This window comes from Tachysurus fulvidraco, chromosome 3 (assembly GCF_022655615.1).
Source record: "Tachysurus fulvidraco isolate hzauxx_2018 chromosome 3, HZAU_PFXX_2.0, whole genome shotgun sequence".
NCBI classification, from domain to species: domain Eukaryota; kingdom Metazoa; phylum Chordata; class Actinopteri; order Siluriformes; family Bagridae; genus Tachysurus; species Tachysurus fulvidraco.
In genome coordinates, this window is record NC_062520.1 from 24,956,413 (window position 1) to 24,978,260 (window position 21,848).

At 38.1% G+C, this 21,848-nt stretch overlaps 1 protein-coding gene and 1 long non-coding RNA gene across 2 annotated transcripts; one reads left to right on the top strand and one right to left on the bottom strand.

Annotated features, from left to right (window-relative positions):
• Positions 1-636: 636 nt before the first annotated feature.
• On the bottom strand, positions 637-1,683 carry LOC125140836. The gene is made up of 4 exons (XR_007140097.1): positions 1,439-1,683; positions 1,309-1,336; positions 1,172-1,204; positions 637-969 (listed from the first exon to the last, which is right to left on the bottom strand). It is a non-coding gene; the product is annotated as an uncharacterized LOC125140836 (long non-coding RNA).
• An 18,540-nt stretch (positions 1,684-20,223) lies between these two features.
• Positions 20,224-21,576, top strand: LOC125140835. The gene has a single exon (XM_047810974.1). It carries the CDS (start codon positions 20,242-20,244, stop codon positions 21,574-21,576), a length of 1,335 nt encoding a protein of 444 aa, XP_047666930.1. The 5' UTR covers positions 20,224-20,241.
• Positions 21,577-21,848: the final 272 nt, after the last annotated feature.

The following is a 21,848-nucleotide window of genomic DNA, read 5'->3' on the forward strand; positions in this document are numbered from 1 at the left end:
GTAGAATGAAAAACACATTGGTTCACAGACCTAGGTCCTGAGAACTAAGGGGAGGAAAATCCATAAATGGGCATATGGGAAAAAGATGATGGGAAATAAGGGGAAATTAGGTCAGTGTATTTAGAAAACATAGGAGGTGATGCCGGTAAATAAGGTGATATGGCACCGTGGGACTCCAAGAAATACTGGGAACCAAAGAGGAGGCTCCTAGGAGCGCCAGGGTATATATTGAGAAGATATCTGGGGCTCAGGGGTGACGGTGTGTGTGTCAAATTCTTCTGGCCAGATGAAGGAGGCAGCCCCGTGCGCGCGCGTGTGCGCGCGTGTGTGGTGTGTTTGTGCGCGCGCGCGTGTGTGTGCGTGTCTGGTGTGTGTGCGCGCGCGTGTGTGTGCGCGCGTGTGTGTGCGTGTGTGGTGTGTGTTTTTTACGTTTGCAAGAACGTCGCGAGAGTTTTTGTTTTTGATTGATTTTTGCATGGCATGCTCTTTTTGGGGTTTTCATTTGTTACTTTCAACTTGGCAATTTCTCTTAGAAGATTGTTGGCTGATTGACCACAATAAAGAAGTTTGCTCATTCTCATCCAGGTCTGAGGAGTTTTCTCAGTGTTTTTTGTAGTAATTATAGAGTTAACAGTTAAGTCTAAACTAAAACAGTCTTTAGTAACCAAAAAGTCTAAGAGAGGAGGACACCCTGCCATGTGTCGACTTGGAGACGGGCTCTGAGTTACAACACCATACTGTACAAAATAGAGAAAATAAATGATGCTAAGTATTTTTAGTAACTGTGTTTTATAATACATACACTAACATCACACAACTAAGACCTACATTTGTTTAATAATACATACACTAACATTACAATGTCACAATTTTATACTTACTTTATTAGTCAGTTCCAGCACCAGCACCAAAAGATCCACCACAACACACACAGAGAAAGGACCACTTCCCACCGAATGTGATTGCGAGCTAAAACCCAAGATAATTATACAATGAGGTATTCAGGATTATAAGTAAATCATTGGTCAGATTTCAAATGTAAAACAGATTTTCAACAACAGTGAATGACAAATTATTTTATCCTATTGATATACTATGTCGATAATCCATAATTCTGTGATATGTCACAGAAACTGAGTGTGCCAAATTAATGTATTTCTGTTGTACTCACTTGCTCCATAACTTTGTAGTTATTTGGTGTTTACTACAGAAAGACAGAAAACATGGATTCAATCATGTAAAACAGCATTTGATGAGTTTTTCCCTCCCCAATTAAGGGAAATTAAATGTAAGTAGATGGGTACTCACACTTGTAGCAAATGCAGATGCCAACACGCTGAAGAAAGTCACAAGATACAAATCAATTAAATCAAATAGTATATGGAGCTATTAAACAGTATAAAGAGAAATAAAATAATGATGTTATTAGACAGTCTACCATTGGAATGATGCAGTTTATGCTAAAGTGAATCTCAGGCGAAGTGCATTGGACATTTATACTTGTAGATGTTGTTAATTTGCGCATAACTGTGCCATCCTACATGTGAAAAAACAGCATAAGAAAACACATGAATGTGGATAGTGACTACTTCATCCATTTACCACTGCAATATTTGTACATATTTATATATATATATTTCTTAATAGTCCAGTGACACTCGTCATTGTGATACTGGTCATACAATGCACGAGTATCTAAAGAAGCGTTGCCACCGTGGTAACAGGTGACGGCTTTCTCCGGAGAACATTCTAAACAAAAGTTTGGCAGTGATTAGCTTTTACTAAGTACAATATAGGGCTTTTCAACTGCAGTTAACTAAAGGTTATCATCCCTTAGAACTCTCTTAGTTCTCGCATTCTCTCTTGGTCAAATTCTAATAGCACATACAACACATTTCATACACAACGTCAACTCTAACTGATTTACATAATATTGCATGAGTGATGTACATAATACAATGTAGATCTTTTGTATTGCACTGTTTGCACAGATGCATTTAATGTGTCTAGGACTAACTAATTGAAGTCCTTAGCTCTTTGTTCCATGTAGCTCTGTCTGTGTTTTATGTATCACCATGGCCCTGGAGATATGGTTGAAATGGAAATAAAAGCATCTTGACTTGACACTTGAGTAGATCATAAAAAAAAAAAAAAATGCATGGTATTCAAAAAGCCTTTAAAAGACATGTGATTGATAGAGACGTTAAAAGTTGATCTATGCAATATTTATAGCCGGTTTACATTATAGATCATTTCACTTTGATCATATTCAGTTCGTATGAGGCAAAATGGACACGCCCTTGTCGAGGCAGGCGGAATTTACGTTAGATGGATTCACGCACGCAAATAAATATTCAAATATATTATATTTAAATATTCTTTTTTACGGATTTACTTCCAGACACAATTCAATTCGATTCAATCCGATTCTAATTTATATATATATATGTTAGAATATTATTATATTAGACAACTAACATTGTCTCAAAGCAACTTTACAGAACATAAACATGGAACAAAAGGTTATTATAAAGAATAATGTAAAGATAAATAGAATACAACATTCAAAGTTCATATATGATATATTTAAATGTGTTTGTATTTATCCCCAATGAGAAAATCTGAGGTGACAACGGTCAAAGTTAACTCTTCAGGGGATGGTTAGCTATCCGCGACAATAAGGGTGCGGGATCCTACCTAAGGTAAAGATGCCTTCTTTACGCACCGTTCACAATATCGTCCCAAGAGTGCTGTGGCTTGCGCAAACTGTAACAAGGAGGTTATAACAAGGATTTAAAATGTTTCACGAAATTATTAGGGTCAAATCAGACCACCATAGATCTTGTATAAAGCAGCAGGTGTCTCCGTTCGAGTTCAACGACAATGATGTTAGACCTACTGTATATTAAACTACTCTATACTTCTAGGCTGAACAGTTTTCAAAATGACTTCAAATCAGAGTAATAGCACAGGATGTGTGAGACATGTGAAGGTCAAAAAGAACATTTTATAAACCGGAAAGAACATGGAGATGACCGTCCTTTTCATAACTTGGATGCATGAGACGCATTAGACTCACATTAGACACAAAGGTGTAACATCTGAGGTGTAAGTACTAACATGAACATAAGACATCTTAAAATCCCCATTCATTAAATTAATCGGATTTAAATTAAAAACATACAAGATAAACTACAACATTGTGTAAGAATGAACATTTAACTTAAATAGATTAGAATAAAAATAGCTACAAATAAATAGAACATGAAGCAAAGTCGCTGGTTGTGTTTAAGGCCTTGTTAAAAACCCATTTATTAGATGTACTGTAGCATGGGGCAGTCTGAGGTGGCTTGGCCTTTGTGTTTTTGCTAGTGACAGGGAAGCTTTTATTGTTTTAAAGTCTGGTTTTTTTTTTTTTTTTTTTTTTTGTGTGTTTGTGTAGCCTATCTGTGAATTCATATATGCATACATGGTCCTTTCACTGTTTTACCCATTTACTTGAAACACAAGCCATAGTATATGGTAGATGCTCTCTAAAGGTATTGATAGTGCTCTATGGAGCATCACATACTGTAACAACTTTGGATAGCTCCCAGCTATATCTCTATTTGACTTGCCTCTGATTACAGGTACATCCCTGTCTGTTTTTCTTGGCCTGTTATTTATACTGCAATAAATAAAATGATAAATTCCATGACTAACTTTAAATAGCAGAGTTAAGCTCTAACAGAGTTACTATGTGCCCCTGTGCACAACTGATATTCTGACCTACCGACTCAGTTTTGCTGGCTATACTGTATAAGCATTGAAGGTGTGACCAAAAGAAAAAAGTCATTGTGTTGTCATTTTGAATCTGTAAAGGCTGGATCAAATCTGATCATCTACAAAGGTTTTGGCTTTGTCATCCTAAAAAAATTAGATTACGTTAAACAGTAAATGCTGTCTTAAAATTGAAAGAAAGAAAGTGAGGCATCTGTCTATTTTTGGCATAGAGTACTCATAAATGCTCTGCATTAAAATCCTCAGGAATTAAAGCACAGAAATCTGTCTGAGCAAAAACAATAGAAGACTTTCTAGTATGAGATCTTATGATTTGACTTTTCTGAGGATGCATAGTATATAAAAATATTGTTTGATAATTGTTTGAGCCAATGTAGCCACCATCAAGAAGAAATGGAATATGCCCAGGCATGTTCTATTGCACACATGGTCATATTATAGCCTGTCACAGCACTGAAAGGACTTTTCTAAATACCTACACCCAACTCTAATGTTTGTTTTATTCAGTTCTGGACAAATTTACTTGAATACTATGCTGAATGGGCAATTAGTTGAAATCTTATCACCTGGCAATAAACCATTCATTCATTAATTTTCTACCGCTTATCCAAACTATTCTCGGGTCACGGGGAGCCTGTGCCTATCTCAGGCGTCTTCGGGCATCAAGGCAGGATACAGAGTGCCAACCCATCGCAGGGCACACACACACTCTCATTCACTCACACACTATGGAAAATTTTCCAGAGATGCCAATCAACCTACCATGCATATCTTTGGACCGGGGGAGGAAACCGGAGGAAATTTTCTCTTGCTATTGTCTGTCATTTGCTTGTATATGCCACTTGTTAGCAAGTTAGCTGGTTGCTGTAAATCTGTGTATGGTAACAATTTCTAATTCAGTAAAATAAAATTAGATAACTTCATGAATAGATGTATACCTGGAAAACCACACCGATTGTGTGGCATGTGTTTTATTTACACTATATTTGTAGTTCATGTAAACAAGCTCCACGTGCTCCAGAGACATAAGTACATTTTTTTTTCCACAAAACTTTCAATTCAATTCAATTCAATTCAATTCAACTCAAGTTTATTTGTATAGCACTCTTTTCAATTGACATTGTCTCAAAGCAGCTTTACGGAACTTTAATTATAGAAAACACTGGTGACACTGGAGGGTGTGATTATAAATATACAAATAATCAAATGTAATTGTAATATCCAGCCAATGGTTACTGCTGTTAGGTGTAATAGTTATACATACTAATCTTCTGACATTTTAGACCTTACTGGTTTAAGAAAGGATTTAGTAGCTTATATAATAACTTTTATGACTGTGGTGAGTTTACAGCATCTCAACATACACAAAACATCAAACTTTGAGGTGGATGAGCTACATTAGCAGAAATAATTTTGTGCATCGTTACATTTACTCAATTATTCAAGGTAACTTACAAAAAAAGGTAAAAACAAGCAAAGCAATATATAAAAAAGGGAAAGAGTGAAAGAGGAGCAAAGTGCATACAATAGAGGTGGGAGCTTTAGTGGTTAGTTAAATAAATGCATGAGTGTAGATTTCTTGTAGTCAAGAAAGGCCTTGACTACAGTATAATGTGAGAAGCCTGAGTTGCTGGGATTCAGACACTTTCTTCTCCATGAAACCTTGAAGGATCACCCTGAGAGACAGGACTCCACCCAGTACAGAGAAGTACCACTGATGCCTAGACCAGAGAGAGTTAACAGGAGGATATTATAGCTCACAGTGTCAAAGGCAACAGAGAGGCAATATAAGATGTGGACAGATCTTGAGGTTGATCTTGTTGCACCTTTATTTGTCAAGTTCTTCCATTTTCAATGGCAGTATCAGTTTTTAACTGTTTTACTTTTTTGTTTCTTGACAGATGTAAGCCAAGAAATTGATGTACCAAATGATAGACTGATTTGCCTTTACACCTCAAGCTAAGTCCAATTAATGCTGTTTTACATCATTTCATATTATTGAATCCTATTATTACATCCATGTTTAAACCATCAATTAGTTTTTCAGAAGATTTGATAACTTACCACTTCACGGCCCAATGAACACAGGTATGCATAGGAGCCACAGCAAATGTACTAACACAAAAGATAAAGGGCAACCAGTTACTGCATGCTGTTCAGAGAACATGAGTTACATACAAGGTCTAAAAAGAATCTTCCTTTACAATCTGGACATTTTGTTGTGGGCACCATGCTGTACTACAAAGTGACAGTAATACTGTATTTCTTACAAATACTTTTGTGTCAAGTCATGTCTTTACTTTTTCTGTTTCACCCCTTCTAAACACAAAGGACCGCAACAGAATATATATGTGCATGTATGTATGTAATTCATAACTGCTGATGAATTCGTCAGTCAGACTAGACATTTTGAGCCTAATTTTAAGGGTAGAGTGCATACACCTGATCATCCCTCTATTGGTTGGACAGGTCAGGATGTGACAGTGTCTCAAAACAGGCAGGAAGATAGGTCTTACATTATAGCAAGTTGTATTTTCTGAATATGGAGAATCTGTACACATGTGACACTGTCATCATGGTCCCATGGCATGATGAGGTCACTGGCCACTTGGCATTGCTTTCTGACCTTAAAGTGTCTCAAACTCACCCCCTTTCCCCTTGGTACTGTAGGATTTGTTCAGCATGGCTGCACAAGCATATGGCTGAGAGCCTTGGGCGACAGTATGTGGCTCTGATCAGTGACTAGTGAGTTAAAGTCACCCACAGACTTGGAGAGAATCTTGAAGTGTTTCTTTGGTTTATACTTTGAATGACAGATGCATAGTATTTTTAGCAAACACTACATAACTCACTTTTTGTGTGTAATTGTTTCTTTTCATTCATTCATTCATTCATTCATTCATTCATTCATTCACTTAGCAATACATTCTAACTTATTTGACACTTAAAACCCATGTGAACATAACTTACATTTTCCATCGTATAAGCCTGCAGTCCCAGTTAAATCTGCAGGCCTTTGAACAGCTAAAAGAAAACAGTATATACAACATACATATACCGCATAAATATACAATCAATGTTTACTTTGTATGTCTATTCAATTTAGATCATTTTAGTAAGCTTTGCAAATAAGTCTGTCTCCAGATTCATCACTAACAAACCACTTACCTCTATAGGAAACCTCAAAATCGGCCTAAAAAAGAAGTACATCAGCATAGTTAATAGGCTTACTGAACTTACTGAACACATTGTGAATTTTATTAGTGTCACTCCATTTATTCAAGTTAACCTTACATTTTATTTACTGTGTTGTATTTCTCTCGGGTTTGTGCGACTTTCCATGGACGAGAGGTTAACCGGGAGCTGAGAGATGACACCTAAAGCCGCACCAATACCACGCATGCGCAAAATTTCGTGATCTCGGGCCGGGTTTAGGTGACGTCTAGAGTTGAGCCGCTGCAAGCGGCAGTGGCGTTGTAGCTTTGGTGTAGAGAAGTTGTGTATCGCTCTTCTCTCTGTTCACCGGTACTTTCTCATGTTTAACAGTGCTTGGTGTAAGTGTATATTGTGTTTGCTCAAATTTAACCCCCAAATTAGCAAAAATGAGCACAAAACAGACGTCGTTAGAAAGTTAGAAACTCTGCCGGTGTTCTGGATTAAAGTCATGGCGGAATACCCTGAGATTGCCAGCACAGCACTTACATCCCTATTGCCATTTCCGACATGCTATCTGTGTGAAGCGGGGATTTCTGTAGTGATGGCAACCAAAACAAAACAACGGAATAAACTGGACATAAGCAACACACTTCGGGTGTGTCATTGTCTCCTATTACCCCAGATGGAACCGTCTCTTTGCAAAGAAACATGCTCAGGGTTCTCATTGAGTTAGCGTTGTATTGAGTTAAAAAGGCATGTTTAAATACTATTAAATTAAAATTATTAATTTTAATTTAATTGCACAGGCCCCCCCCCCCCCAATTTCAGGATAGTACCCATGGTATATATTTTATATATAAATTTCCCTCAGCAGCATGTCACGCAGCACAAGTCATAAGTCATAAGGTGATATTTCTGTCCTTAGAGACCAATCTGAACTCCATATTGCTGTTGTACCTCCCTAAATTCTGAACTGATACAGGTTTCACTGTACAATGCCAGATCGTGTACTTTCCTTTCCATGTTGTTATACAATCTGTAAAAAAATGCTTACTTTTCCAGAGCAGTGACAGTCCATTCTCCAGTATGCTTCATCCAAACAGGTGGTTGTGGTCAGGTTTCTATGAAAAGCCTCTAATTTTGAGTCGACCATTAAGGTGTTGTTCTATAATGCACAATGTTTCTTGCTTAGAGGAACTCACTTCAACAAAAACAAAACAAAACAAAAGAAAAACCAAAAGCACAGCTTTCTCTATGACAGGCTCACCTTACTGTACCAGCCGTGCTCACATTCTTTCAGGCATCCGGATGGCACACTTCCAGGAACACTTAAACTGTATCCTCTGACTGTTCTGATGGCCTTACAGACATAGGAGATATTCTGGCTGGTCAGAGAGCAGCCTGAAACAAATGATTGAAAACATCACAAACGTGTAGATGGTATGAACTTACTTGGTAAACAGATCACCATAATAACATTTGCTGGGAAGTTCTCCAGCTTTTTCTTACTGTCAAGTAGTTTTTATTTATTTATTTATTTATTTATTTATTTATTTATTTATTTATTTATTTATTTATTTATTTATATAAAATGATCATTCAATTTTGTACAATTAAAAATGAACAGTTTTAAATGCCTTCTGTAATCAGACCTGTGGATGTCTAGAGAAACATATTCCTTTGGAGAATGTTCTTTAGTAGGAAGATCATGAAATGAACATCACGGATTTAAAATCACGATTTAAACAACTTTACATCACTCGGGAGGATCCGGGGGACGTCATTAATTCAATCATTCATTCGTTATCAGAATACACTGAGTAGCATTGCACATAATCAGAACAAAAGTTCGCTTACAATTTGACAATTTTACTCACATTTCATAGAAACGGCAGCCGCACAGTTCGCCATCAATACAAACACACAAAATAAACGCACCTCCATGACCTGTGCTACATAGGAAAAGGAAGTTAAGAACATGACAGGTTTAACTCCGTCTGACATTAGCCGAAAGCGATTGAAAGATCGGTTATGATTATGATAAAGGTTGACATACCTGCCGTTACGTCTGCCTCGGGTTCTATGTTGAATTAGCTGAACGGGGCGTGTCTTGGCGCAGAGATCACAATACAGGCTTAAGTCCGCCTATGTAAGAGCTGGAAAATCCCCTATCATACACCGACTCACCAAACAGCTTCTTTTTATTTATTTTTTTATTATTGTTTAATTTTATTATTTTATTATTACTTTTAATTTGAAGTTTAAATATTAAATGTGTTCAAATATTATACAATCATAATACTAATACATGATATTATGGTCATTTGTGTGTTTATCTCATAATGCTTCAGGTGTTGCATAATGTTGCAGGTGTTTGTTTGTCCGGATTTTGTTTTTGGACCAAGGACCAAAAAAAAATTGGGATTCCAGCTTTCTCAAACCTGTTTTATGAGAGTCCATAAAATATATGATCAAGTTAAAACCTCCAGTAAATGAAAATCTTCTATCTCAAAAGGATACAAAGGCATTCTATACAATTGGTGTGTTTCACATTCACATGTGGGAATTACGGTCAGGGGTCCACATACTTTTGGGGAACATAGTGTGCGAATATCTTTTAACATCATTTAACTCCACGTGTCTACTGCATTAATGTCTGTTTTTTCTATCTATCTATCTATCTATCTATCTATCTATCTATCTATCTATCTATCTATCTATCTATCTATCTATCTATCTGTCTGTCTGTCTGTCTGTCTGTCTGTCTGTCTGTCTGTCTGTTTTTTTAAATTTGGACTTTATCACAATTATTAAAATGTTAGTAAAACCAAAACATCAATGTAAATATATGTTTACTGCAGTGCTAAAATACAAGATTTTTAATTTACTGGAAGAAGAGACAAGGGCACAAATGAGTATAGGTGTACAGTAAATGCAACAAGTGTGAGCATAGATTTAAAAAAAAAAAGTAATTTAAAGATAGTAACAGATTCTGCAGTTTTGATTAGGATTGGAAGTAGGGGGATGCTGTTCTAGTCAAGAAGACAAGGTACATGAGCATTAAGGCCTTAAAATTGATGTGGAGCCTGTGGAGGGAGAAAAAGAAACACACACACACACACACACACACACACACACACACACACACACACACACACACACACACACACACACACACACACAGAGTAACCATGCATATAAAAGGGTATATACATGGATTTAAGGGTGGCATAGTGAATTTTTAGTGGATAAAACCATAGTGGACCTTTGGATTGATCCTTACTTTTATCTAGATCAATTGAGGGAGGATAAGGGTCAGCTAGACAGTGCTGGGATTTGAACTCTGTCACATACAGTATGTGTCGGTTTATGTGTCACTATAGGGAGATTAACAAAAATTGTAAAATTTTTTGACTTTCTGCTGTTTCATATGTTCTTTATTGGATCTCCCTTAACTCCCTGCAAAAATGACAAAGCGCACTGAAGTATTTTGCAGCATTTTTATTCATTTCTGTAGTGTTTCTTGTTGTCTCTCAATTTCAATACCTGCAGCATCATTCATCCTCTCAATGAGCTCATCATCTTTAATACATTGGTTTTCCAGGTCAACTTTCAAATGAAATTTTATGTGGTCACTTATGAAGCCAGTACTGACAGACCGGAAGAACTTCTTTTGAATGAGATCAACACTATACTGCTCCTCGACCTCAGCATCTTACAACAGCATACACAATTTCTGTCTCAGCATGTCCTTTTTGAACTCCACTGTCTATCTGGTGCATCGAATTTGTGTATGACAGCTGATCATTTTGACCTCTCTCACCTATAAGGGCTTATTCCCTTATAGTTACATTTTCCCGGGGAGAATGTTCTTTAGTAGGAAGTTCATGAAATGATCAAGTATAACTTAAATACGTGATTTAATGATAATCATGATTTAAAATCACGACAATCACAACTAAAGTCACTATAATCACGATTTAAAAAACTTTCCATCACTCCGGGGGACGTCATTCATTCATTCATTCGTTATCAGAATCCACTGAGTATGAAGCATTGCACATAATCAGAACAAAAGTTCGCTTACAATTTGACAATTTTACTCACATTTCATAGAAATGACAGCCGCAAAGATCCACACAAACACACAAGATAAACGCACAGCCTCCATGATTTATGAAAGGAAAAGCCAAAATAACTAAAGCGGAGTGGGCTAGAAAGTCGGGCTCCCCTTTTCCACCAAGGCAGTGAGGCTGGCATATATACACTACACTAGACATACACTAGATGTCGCCTTGGGTACAGCAGTACATTGGAACGAATGCGTCAGTAGAGCCGCCATCTTGGTACGGGGGACCCCCTCCTCTTAATGCATCAGCGTCAATGTAGGCAAAGAAATAAAATCACCATACTAAATCTACATGAATGCGATTTTCTAGTTGTTTTTTTTTGGTTCGTTCGAAAGGTCAAACATGTATTTATCATTGAGTTCAGAGAAAATTTAAGGTTTTAATTTTAAGATAATCTACTTTTTCAAAATATAATGCATAGTGCTTGTAGGTCTAAGTTTATTACTTGCATTCTTCCACTTGAGTAAACTTCAAATGAACAATCACTACTTACCGTATAGCCTACCGCATGCAACAGTGCTACAATGGTGTGACTAAACATGTTAATTTAAACATTTAAATTGTATTGGTTTATTAAATATGATACACAAAGCAATTTTCAGGTGGAACAAATCACAAATTTGAGAGGAACATAATGTGAAAGTTAGATAGTTGAGGTGCCAAAGACCGTTCAATCTTTTATTTATTCTTTTCCCGCAATACTTTTGCAACATTAAATAAGCATGTACTAAAGTCACATAAACAAAAAAAAACAAACAAACAAAAAAAAAAAACAAAGTTTGACTTTCAGGCTGGACTTGTGTGTTACACTGCCAAGCTAACTGGTGACATCCTTCCAGGACTGTCAGCTGAGTTAAAACTAAGAAGGAGTTTTAAAACTAAGTGTTTAAGTGTTTAGTATCCCTGCAACAAGACTACCTTACAGTTTGTTCCTGACACTCTTTCTCTGCAGTTGCAGAGTATGAACCTTTGCGACATGGTGTTGTCTCAACCTATGAAAGGCACAGACAACCAGTGAAATTCCTGGAAAAAACTTTATGGTGCATACCGCCACCACTTGTGCTGGAGTGTGAAGTGAATTCAGTCTAGAAGTATGTCAAAAGATGTTTATATTCTATTTCTAAGACCACTATGCTTAATGAATTTTAAAACTAACCTTACAATTTTTCCAGTTCCAAGTTTTATGTTTAATAGGTTATCGATAGTAAATACTTTGCAGCCTTTTCCTTGTAGCTCTCTTATTTACTCATTCCTTTCCAGATCATACTTGGGGCGGAAAAAATACCATGTTCAACTGTTTCCTTTACTTGGCATAATTCACATAATCCTGTACTGTGTTTCCCTATGATATAAGTAGTATGTCCCATCCTTAGTCTTGATAAAATAACCTGATCCTCTTTACTTAAGTTTAGTGTCACATTACTTTGTCTTACGGTTTTATGTATATTATATAAATGCCTTCCCATTTTACACTCATTCCAATTCATTTGCCATATCTGATTACAATCTTCTTTGGTGATACTTTTCCCTTCCATCCTACTTAATGCAACAGTAATATTGGGGAAGTTCAGTTTAAGCGACTCTTTAGCCATTCTATCCGATCTTTCATTTCCTATATGTATAATGGGAGAAATGAAAAATAAACTGTTCTAATATATTCAATTGTATGGTTCTTAATGGCATCTCTGGAAAATTGTCCGTAGTGTGTGATTGCGTGAGTGAATGAGAGTGTGTGTGCCCTGCGATGGGTTGGCACTCCGTCCAGGGTGTATCCTGCCTTGATGTCCGATGACGCCTGAGAAAGTTCGGATAAAGCGGTAGAAAATGAGTGAGAGTGAGTGAGTGAGAACTTACGGTTGGCTAAAAAACCACGGGGGTATTGGGGAAATAGTCGCCGTTAATGAAAAAGATATGTTATCAAGCGACATTCCTGAAGCCCAGTCCTTTGCTTTTCAAACAAAAACATTTCCTGTTAAGCTTATAGTCTCCCAACTCTCCTCAATAATTTCTTTAGTACTTTGTTCATGTTTATGCCCTTGTAAACTGGTCCATTAAGCAACAGCTAATTTTTGGCGACTTAATTCTAATTCCTGTTTCCACTTGCATTGCTGAGATTGGAGTTGTTTTATTTGCTCCTGTAATACATCTCAACGCTCATGCCTGAATTAAGTCTAAACTTTTAAGCATACTAACTGATGCAGATCCATATATAATGCATCCATAATCCAAAACAGATCTTAAGAGAGTACAATATATGTTGATCATAGATTGTTTATCAGTTCCCCGTTCCTGGCTCACTATACATCTCATTAAATTCAGTACTTTGCTGCATTTCTCTTCAATGTATTTGACATGAATTTTCCATGTTAATTTGGAGTCAAACCATAAACCTAAATTGTAAATGACCGCAAAAAATATGTATGTGTGTGTGTCACTTTAAATGTGTTGTGTGCGCGCACGCACGCTCTCTACGTAACGTAAGCTGTAACGCAGGTAGAAGAAAGAGGTGCGGACGAGGAGCACATCGTGGTTCTCACATGGTGTTTACAAAAGTTTGAAAGGGCCCGGGAGACGGAGCGGAGAGAGGCGGAGGGCGACAGCTGGATTGTGACTGGAGCGCTGATGGTAGGAAGTAGCGTAGTATCCGGAAGCGATCCGGAGATGGAGGAAGAATTGGCTGATGAGGATAGTGGAGGTAATGAATGGAAATTGATAGAAACTCGGAAAAGAAAGAAAAATTGGGGACAAATCTCAGAAACGGAAAGTGAAAAGGGAAATCGCCAGACAAGAAGGAGGAAAGAGGAGTATAAAGTTTTGCTGAAGTTTGCTACCGAGTCCGTAAATGTCATAAACCCATTGAAATTGACAAAAGCACTTAAAGAAAAATTAGGAACAGTTGAAAGTATAAAGACATTGAGGGATGGCAAACTGATTTTGTTCTGTACAGATGATAGACAACAAAAAATGGCCCTGGGACTAAAATCACTCCTTGGACACAAAGTAGTATGCTCAATCCCAGAAGAGAAGACTTGGGTTAGAGGTGTAATAACAGGGATCCCAACTGATGTTTCAGCTGAGAAAATCTTAAGAAATATATCTGGGGCAACAGTAAAGGATGTCAGGCGGCTCAAGTGCCTTAGAAATAATGAGAAGACTGACAGCCTCTCAGTAATGTTAAACTTTGATGAGAACAAACTGCCTGAGAGAGTATATTTAGGCTTTATGAGCTACAATGTCAGGCCATATGTTCCCCCGCCACTAAGATGTTACAAATGCCAAAAATTTGGACGGTGTGGAGGTGAGCATGAATATGGTAAATGTGGGCAAGGTATTAAACCAAAATGCTGTAATTGTGGAGGAGAGCACAGTGCAGGATACGGAGGTTGTTCAGTAAGGAAGAATGCAGTGAAAATACAAAATATCAGAGTGGCAGAAGGAATATCATATGCTGAGGCTATAAAGAAAGTAAAACAAGCACCCAAAGTAATTGAAACAAGGACAACAGTACCACAACAAAAGGCAGTGGTGAAAGAGCAAAGTAAAGAGAGTGGAGTGATTGTTGATAAAGTCTCATTCGTAGCATTCATAGCAGAAGTGGTGAATTGTTCCGCCCAAACTGAAAGCAGGACAGAGAGAATTAAAATCATTATTAGAGCGGCAGAAAAGTACTTGGAATTAGAATAAGTTACAGTAGATATGATAAATGAAAAGCTTAAGTCACAAACAGTAATCAGTCCGACAGAAAACAGTCAAACATGTGGTGGTACATAATGGTGTTAACAATAATGCAATGGAATGCAAGAAGTTTAATTGCCAATGGTCAAGAATTCAAAAAATTTATCGCAAATCAAGAAAATAGTCAGGACATTATATGTGTTCAAGAAACGTGGCTGAAACCTCACTTACATTTTTTAATTCACGGTTACATTTCAATCAGAAAAGATAGAAACGAAGGAAATGGTGGTGGGGTAGCAACATTTATTAAACAAGATATTGGGTATAGAAAAGTTGAGGTAAATGGGGAGCAAGAGGTTGTAGTGGTGGAAATATGGGAAGGTGTATATAGTATTAGAATAATTAACTTTTACAATCCATGTGACAGGTTAAGCAAGGATAAGCTAGAAAATATTGGAGGAAAAGGAAGTAATAAAGTGGTGTGGTGTGGTGATTTTAATGCCCACAACACGTTATGGGGGAGTACAAACACAGATAGTAATGGACTGATTGTGGAAGACATGCTCGATTGGGGAGGATTAGTGTGCATCAATGATGGTGGCTATACAAGAGTTGATTTGTCACAAGGAAAATACTCAATATTAGACTTAATTCTAGTCTCTGAATGTTTAGCAAGAAAATGTGATTGGAAAGTATTGAATCACAGTACAGTTGGGAGTGATCATTTCCCTATCAACAGTACGATCGGTTTAGATGTAGCACAAATTATGACGGAAAGAATGCCGAGGTGGAAATTTAAATCAGCCGACTGGGACAAATTTAAAGAGGTGTGCAGTAACAGAATGTCAGAAATTAGTAAGTCTATGGACGATGTAGAGGACTTCAATTTTAAGATATGTGAAGTTCTTCAAAGTACCTCTATAGAGGTAATAGGTAAGAAGAAGGCTGGTATCAGGAAGAAAGCCGTCCCATGGTGGAATGAGGAGTGTAGTGAGGCAATTAGGAAAAGGAATAAAGCGTTTAAGAAAGTTAGAAAATCATTCAATTATAATGAATTTATTCAGTATAAAAAAACACAGGCCATAGTGAGAAGAGTAATACGGACATCTAAGAGAAATTATTGGACTGAATTTTGCAGCAATATTGGGGAAGATATTGAAATAAATGAAGTTTGGAGTATGATAAGGAAAATGGGAGGAAAACAAAGAAATAGCAGCATTCCTGTTTTAGTATATAAAGATAAACTAGTCATATCAGACAGCGAAAAAGCAGAGGTTCTAGCAGAAACATTTACTAAAGTGCACAATAGTTCAAATCTGTCAGATGAAATGAGGAGGCATAGGGAACATATCCTGAATAAGTACCCTCAACTACTTAAAGAAAAAGGACCATCTGGATGTACTTTAGACTCAGAATTTACTCTATATGAGCTGAAGAAAGCACTTGCAGGAGTCAAACAAACTTCACCAGGAAGAGATGATATCTGTTATGAAATGGTAAAACATCTGTCAGAGTCATCATTAAGTATAATCTTAAGTCTTTTTAATAAGCTGTGGGAGTCAGGGAAGTTACCGGCTGACTGGAAGCATGGTGTTATAGTACCAATAGCAAAGCCAGGCAAAGAACATACTCAACCAAATAATTACAGGCCCATTGCATTAACTTCAAACCTTTGCAAACTAATGGAAAGTATGGTAATGAGCAGATTGGTGTATATCATCGAGAAGAATAACATTTTATCACCATATCAAAGTGGTTTTCGGAAAGGGCGAAACACTATGGACTCTGTGCTGTGTTTGGAAGCTGTACACAGATGGCTCCAAAGATCCTGAATCTGGAAGAACAGCATCAGCAGTATATATTCCCCAATTCAAAGTCAAAATATACAAACGCATTTCAGACCACGTATCGGTTTTTACTGCAGAGATAACAGCAATATTTCTAGCACTCCAGTGGATAGAAGAAGTACAGCCAACAAAAACAGTCATTTGTACAGATTCCCTTTCAGTTTTGAATAGCTTGCTAAGTGGAACATCAACAGCCAGACAAGATATGATCATTGAAGTGATGCAGAGTCTATTTAGAATAAGACAGTATGGAATTATGGTAAAATTCCTGTGGATACCATCACATATGGGTGTGGAAGGAAATGAGGAGGTAGACCATCTGGCTAAACAGGCCTTAAAGCATGCAGAAATTGACATTAAAGTGTCAATGAGTAAAACAGAGGTAAAAGGGATAATTGCAAAAGAAACAAGAAAGAAATGGCAGAAGGAGTGGGATAGTGGAACAAAAGGTAGACACTTTCATTATGTTCAAGAGAACGTAGGGCTAGAAAGAAGAAAGTTTGGCAACAGGAAAGAAGATGTTTTAATGTCAAGACTGCGTCTCGGACATTGTGCATTAAATCAGGGTCTATATAAAATGGGTAAACATGAAAATGGAAATTGTGATAAGTGTGGTCAAGCAGAAACAGTAGAGCATGTACTTATAGAGTGTGATGCATATGCAGGAGCAAGAAATAAATTAATTCAAGCACTACGATCGTTTGGTATAAATGATTTCTCCCTTCGGGTTCTATTAGGAAACAAATCAAAACAGTTTAGGATATTCCAGGAATTAGTTGTTTTCTTAAAACAAACAAAACTGATCAATAAAATTTAACTCACAGTTGTATTAATAATTTTTATTTTATTTATTTATTTATTTATTTATTTATTTATTTATCTATCTATCTATCTATCTTCCAAACCATTATGCGCTCCACACTCCAGTCCAGTAGGTGGCGGTAAATGCACCTAAAGTTGGTTTGCCATCCGCCAATAAAAATCAGAAGAAGAAGAAGAAGAAGAAAAGTTTGAAATATATATTGTAAAGGGTGGATGCACTTTACGTTTTGGTTCATTTAGTACCCTTTGGCAAGCGGAGCGAGGTATGTGTCTTTATTGTGTGTTTTGCATGTTGTATTTTAAAGTGATATATAATTTCGTATGTCACGTGTTATTTGTCGAGCTCTTTTGGTTAATTTCTCATGTATGTAATAATTTATTTCCCTTTTGGGTATCTGTAAATGTGTATTTGTTTAAGTAATCTGTTATTTGTACATATGTTTTTTGTCATTTGTCTAATTTTTATTAAAACCCATTTAATAAATTAAATTGTTAATAAGCAAAAAAAAAAAAAAGTGCATAACGATTTGGAAGGCAATCTTCAGCGCTGTGAAGATGACAAAGGCCCGAGCATTCACACTGGCTGCCAAAGGACAGAGCTTACATCTCAACTGAACCCGGAAGTACAGTCGTTCCTACCTCAGCATGCATCATGTGAAGGATATGAAGTTACATCACCCCAGGAAACTGCAAATCTAGCTCAAGCAATAGCAAACTCACTAAGCACACATCGGCTGCCAGTTCCAGAACCCACTGTCTTTGTTGGTGACCCTTTAAAATTCATAAATTGGAAGATGTCATTCATGGCCCTCATTGATCGAAAACCTCTTCCTTCTGGTGAGAAAATGTTCTATCTGAAGAATTACCTTGCTGGGGAAGCTCACAAAGCGGTGGAGGGATATTTCTATAGAAATTATGAGGATGCGTATCAAGGTGCCTGGAAAGCGTTACAGGAAAGGTACGGGAACTCGTTCGTCATCCAAAGAGCGTTTCGAGACAAGCTGATGAGATGGCCCAAAATTGGAGCAAATGACCCACTGGCATTACGAGACTTCACAGATTTCCTACAAGGTTGTGTCGAGGCAATTCCTCACGTAAAAGGATTAGCCATCCTAAATGATTCCGAAGAAAACCACAAGCTGTTAAAGAAACTCCCCGAATGGATTGTGAGAAAGTGGAACCGAATCGTGGTGGAAGAGCTAGACACATCAGGTGACTATCCAAGTTTCAAATGCTTCACAGAATTTCTGCAAAAGGAAGCAAAAATAGCTTGTAACCCTATAACCTCTGCGCTATTTGTGAATCAAAAGAACACAGATGAAAGGTTCCCCAAGTGGGCTAAGGCTCTCAGTACAAAGGTTCAGGTGAAGGACTTAAGCTCAAAAAGACCAGAGACGTACAGCTCTAAACCAAAGACATCGTGCCTTTTCTGCAAGGATGGAAAACATCACATTGCTCAATGCTCTACATTTGCTGGAAAGACTATTGAAGAAAGGAAAGCCTTCGTTCACGAAACCCACCTCTGTTTCGGATGTCTCAGAAAGGGACACATGAGTAAAGACTGTAGAAGAAGACATACATGTGGTACGTGTGGTCGAAGTCATCCTACCTGCTTACATGAAGAAAGGGATAAAGCTCCTTCAAAGGACCCTAAAGGGGCATCTACGAATGTTCAAGCAAGTGAGGAAGTTCATAAAGTCATGACCCACGCACTCACTCAATGTTCTCCTGCTACTTCCAGCATTGTGCCAGTTTTCATCTCTACAGTGGACGAACCCCAAAGAGAAGTACTAACTTATGCTCTACTTGTCACCCAGAGCGACTCAAGTTTCATCTTGGAAGATCTTCTTGAAAGTTTGAATGTTGTCTCACAACCTGTGCAATTGAGGCTCAGCACCATGACAGCTGCTGACACGATCACTGTTAGTAAGAGAGTCTGTGGACTCAAAGTAAGAGGACTACAATCTGCAAGTTCTATACCACTACAGCAAGCATACACAAGAGACTTCATTCCAGTGGACAAGTCGTATATTCCCACCAAGCACACAGCACTTCAGTGGAGTCACCTCAGACACTTAGCAAGTCAGCTGTCACCACTTTTGAACTGTGAAGTCGGACTTTTAATCGGATTTGACTGCCCATCTGCTCTAGCTCCCTTGGAAGCCATTATAGGTGGTGAAAATGAGCCTTTCGCGCAAAGAACTGTGCTTGGGTGGAGTATTATAGGCCTGTCTAATCCACACCTTGAAATCAGAGTTTTGTCCACCGTGTTGCAGTAAAGGAAATACCTGTCCCATCGCCCAATGATGTCCTGAAAATTCTTGAGTCAGATTTCAATGAAAAGGCTTATGAGGATAAATGTGTGTCACAAGAGGATGTTCGTTTCATACAGCACCTCAGTGCCAATATTCATCAGAAGGATAATGGACATTACGAGCTTCCTCTCCCATTTAAGTGCAGCAGCCGACCCTCACTACCCAACAACAAAGGGCTAGCAACCGCTCGACTACAACACCTAAAGAAACGGCTCAAGTCCAATAAACAGTATTATGATCATTACAAGGCTTTCATGGAAGAGATGATTATCAAAGGTGATGCAGAACAAGCTCCAGCTATACTAAGTGGAGAGACAGTGTGGTATCCCACACCATGGGGTGTACCACCCTCAGAAACCAAACAAGCTGAGGGTGGTATTCGATTGTTCAGCAAAGTTTCGTGGTATATCCCTAAATGACACACTTTTGACTGGGCCTGATCTAACCAATTCCTTGGTGGGAGTGCTGTGCCGTTTCAGAAAGGAGCCAGTTGCAGTTACCTGTGACATAGAGAAGATGTTTCACCAGTTTCTCGTCCCACCTGATGAACGCAATTACCTGAGATTCTTATGGTGGGAGGGTGGAGACTTGGAGAAAGAGCCTCAAGAATATCGCATGGCAGTCCACCTCTTTGGTGCCACGTCTTCACCTGGGTGTGCTAATTTCGGCCTAAAGTACCTGGCACAGCAGCACAAGGTTAACTATCCTTCAGCCTCAGCATTCATTGAGAAGAACTTTTATGTGGATGATGGGTTAACCAGTGTTCCCTCAACCAGTGAAGCCAAAGAACTAATATTGCAAGCTCAAAGAGTGTGTAAACATGGAGGTTTACGGCTTCACAAATTTAACTCAAATAAGGAAGACGTTTTGAGTTGTTTAAACCCATCAGAAAAGGCAACAACATCAAAGCCTCTTGATTTTAATCTTGAAGCAACACCAGCTGGACGTGTACTCGGCATTCAATGGTCAACAAAGGATGACACATTCAGTTTCAGCATCGACCTTAAGGATCAACCATTGACTCGCCGTGGTATTCTGTCTGTTATAGCCTCTCTATATGACCCTCTTGGGTTTGTCGCCCCATTTATTCTACAGGGAAAGTGTATCCTACAAGAACTGTGTCGTAGAGGTACTGAATGGGACAACGAACTTCCTGATGACTTGCGTCCTCAATGGGTGGATTGTAAAAACGATCTTCTGAAACTCAAGGAAGTATTGATACCAAGATGTCATCACCCACATACCTTCAGTGACATAGTCAGAACAGAGTTACACCACTTCTCTGATGCGAGTAATGTAGGATATGGTGCTTGTTCCTACCTCCACTTCAAAAATGACAAGAGTGAAGTCCACTGCAGTCTGGTGATGGCTAAAGCCAGGGTCTCACCTACAAAGGTCATAAGCATTCCCAGGTTAGAACTCTCAGCCGCTGTCATATCTGCCAGAATGAGTGTCATGCTAAAAAATGAGCTGGAAATGAAGATTGACCAAGAGTTCTTCTGGACAGACTCGCAGGTCGTTTTAGCATACATTAACAACGAAGCCCGTAGGTTTCATGTTTTTGTCGCAAATCGAGTGCAGCTGATACGAGATGTCACAGATCCTAGTCAGTGGTGTTACGTAAATACAACAGATAACCCTGCTGATTATGCATCTATAGGGCTTAATGCGTCTGCCATCTCTACATCAATGTGGTTATCAGGACCCAAATTCCTGTGGGAACAGGTAGTAAATGCAACACCATACACACCCGTGAAACTGCTTTTGGGTGATCCTCCGTTTTGGTGGGAGGCTAAAACACTCATCTCTCAGTCAAGATCTAAAACATCCTGTAATACTTCCAAAAGGTAACCACATCACTAAACTAATTCTGTCACATTACCACACCAAAGTTCGTCACCAGGGAAGAAGCCAAACTCAAATGGAGTTAAGAATGAATGGATTCTGGATCATTGGAGGAAGTAAGTCCGTTGCCAAGTTCATACACAAGTGTGTGCAATGTCGGAAACTCAGACGACCAGCTGAAGAACAGCGTATGGCAGAACTTCCCAGAGAACGTGTCGAGGTTTCCGCTCCATTCACGTACTGTTGTATGGACTGTTTCGGGCCATTTATTGTGAAGA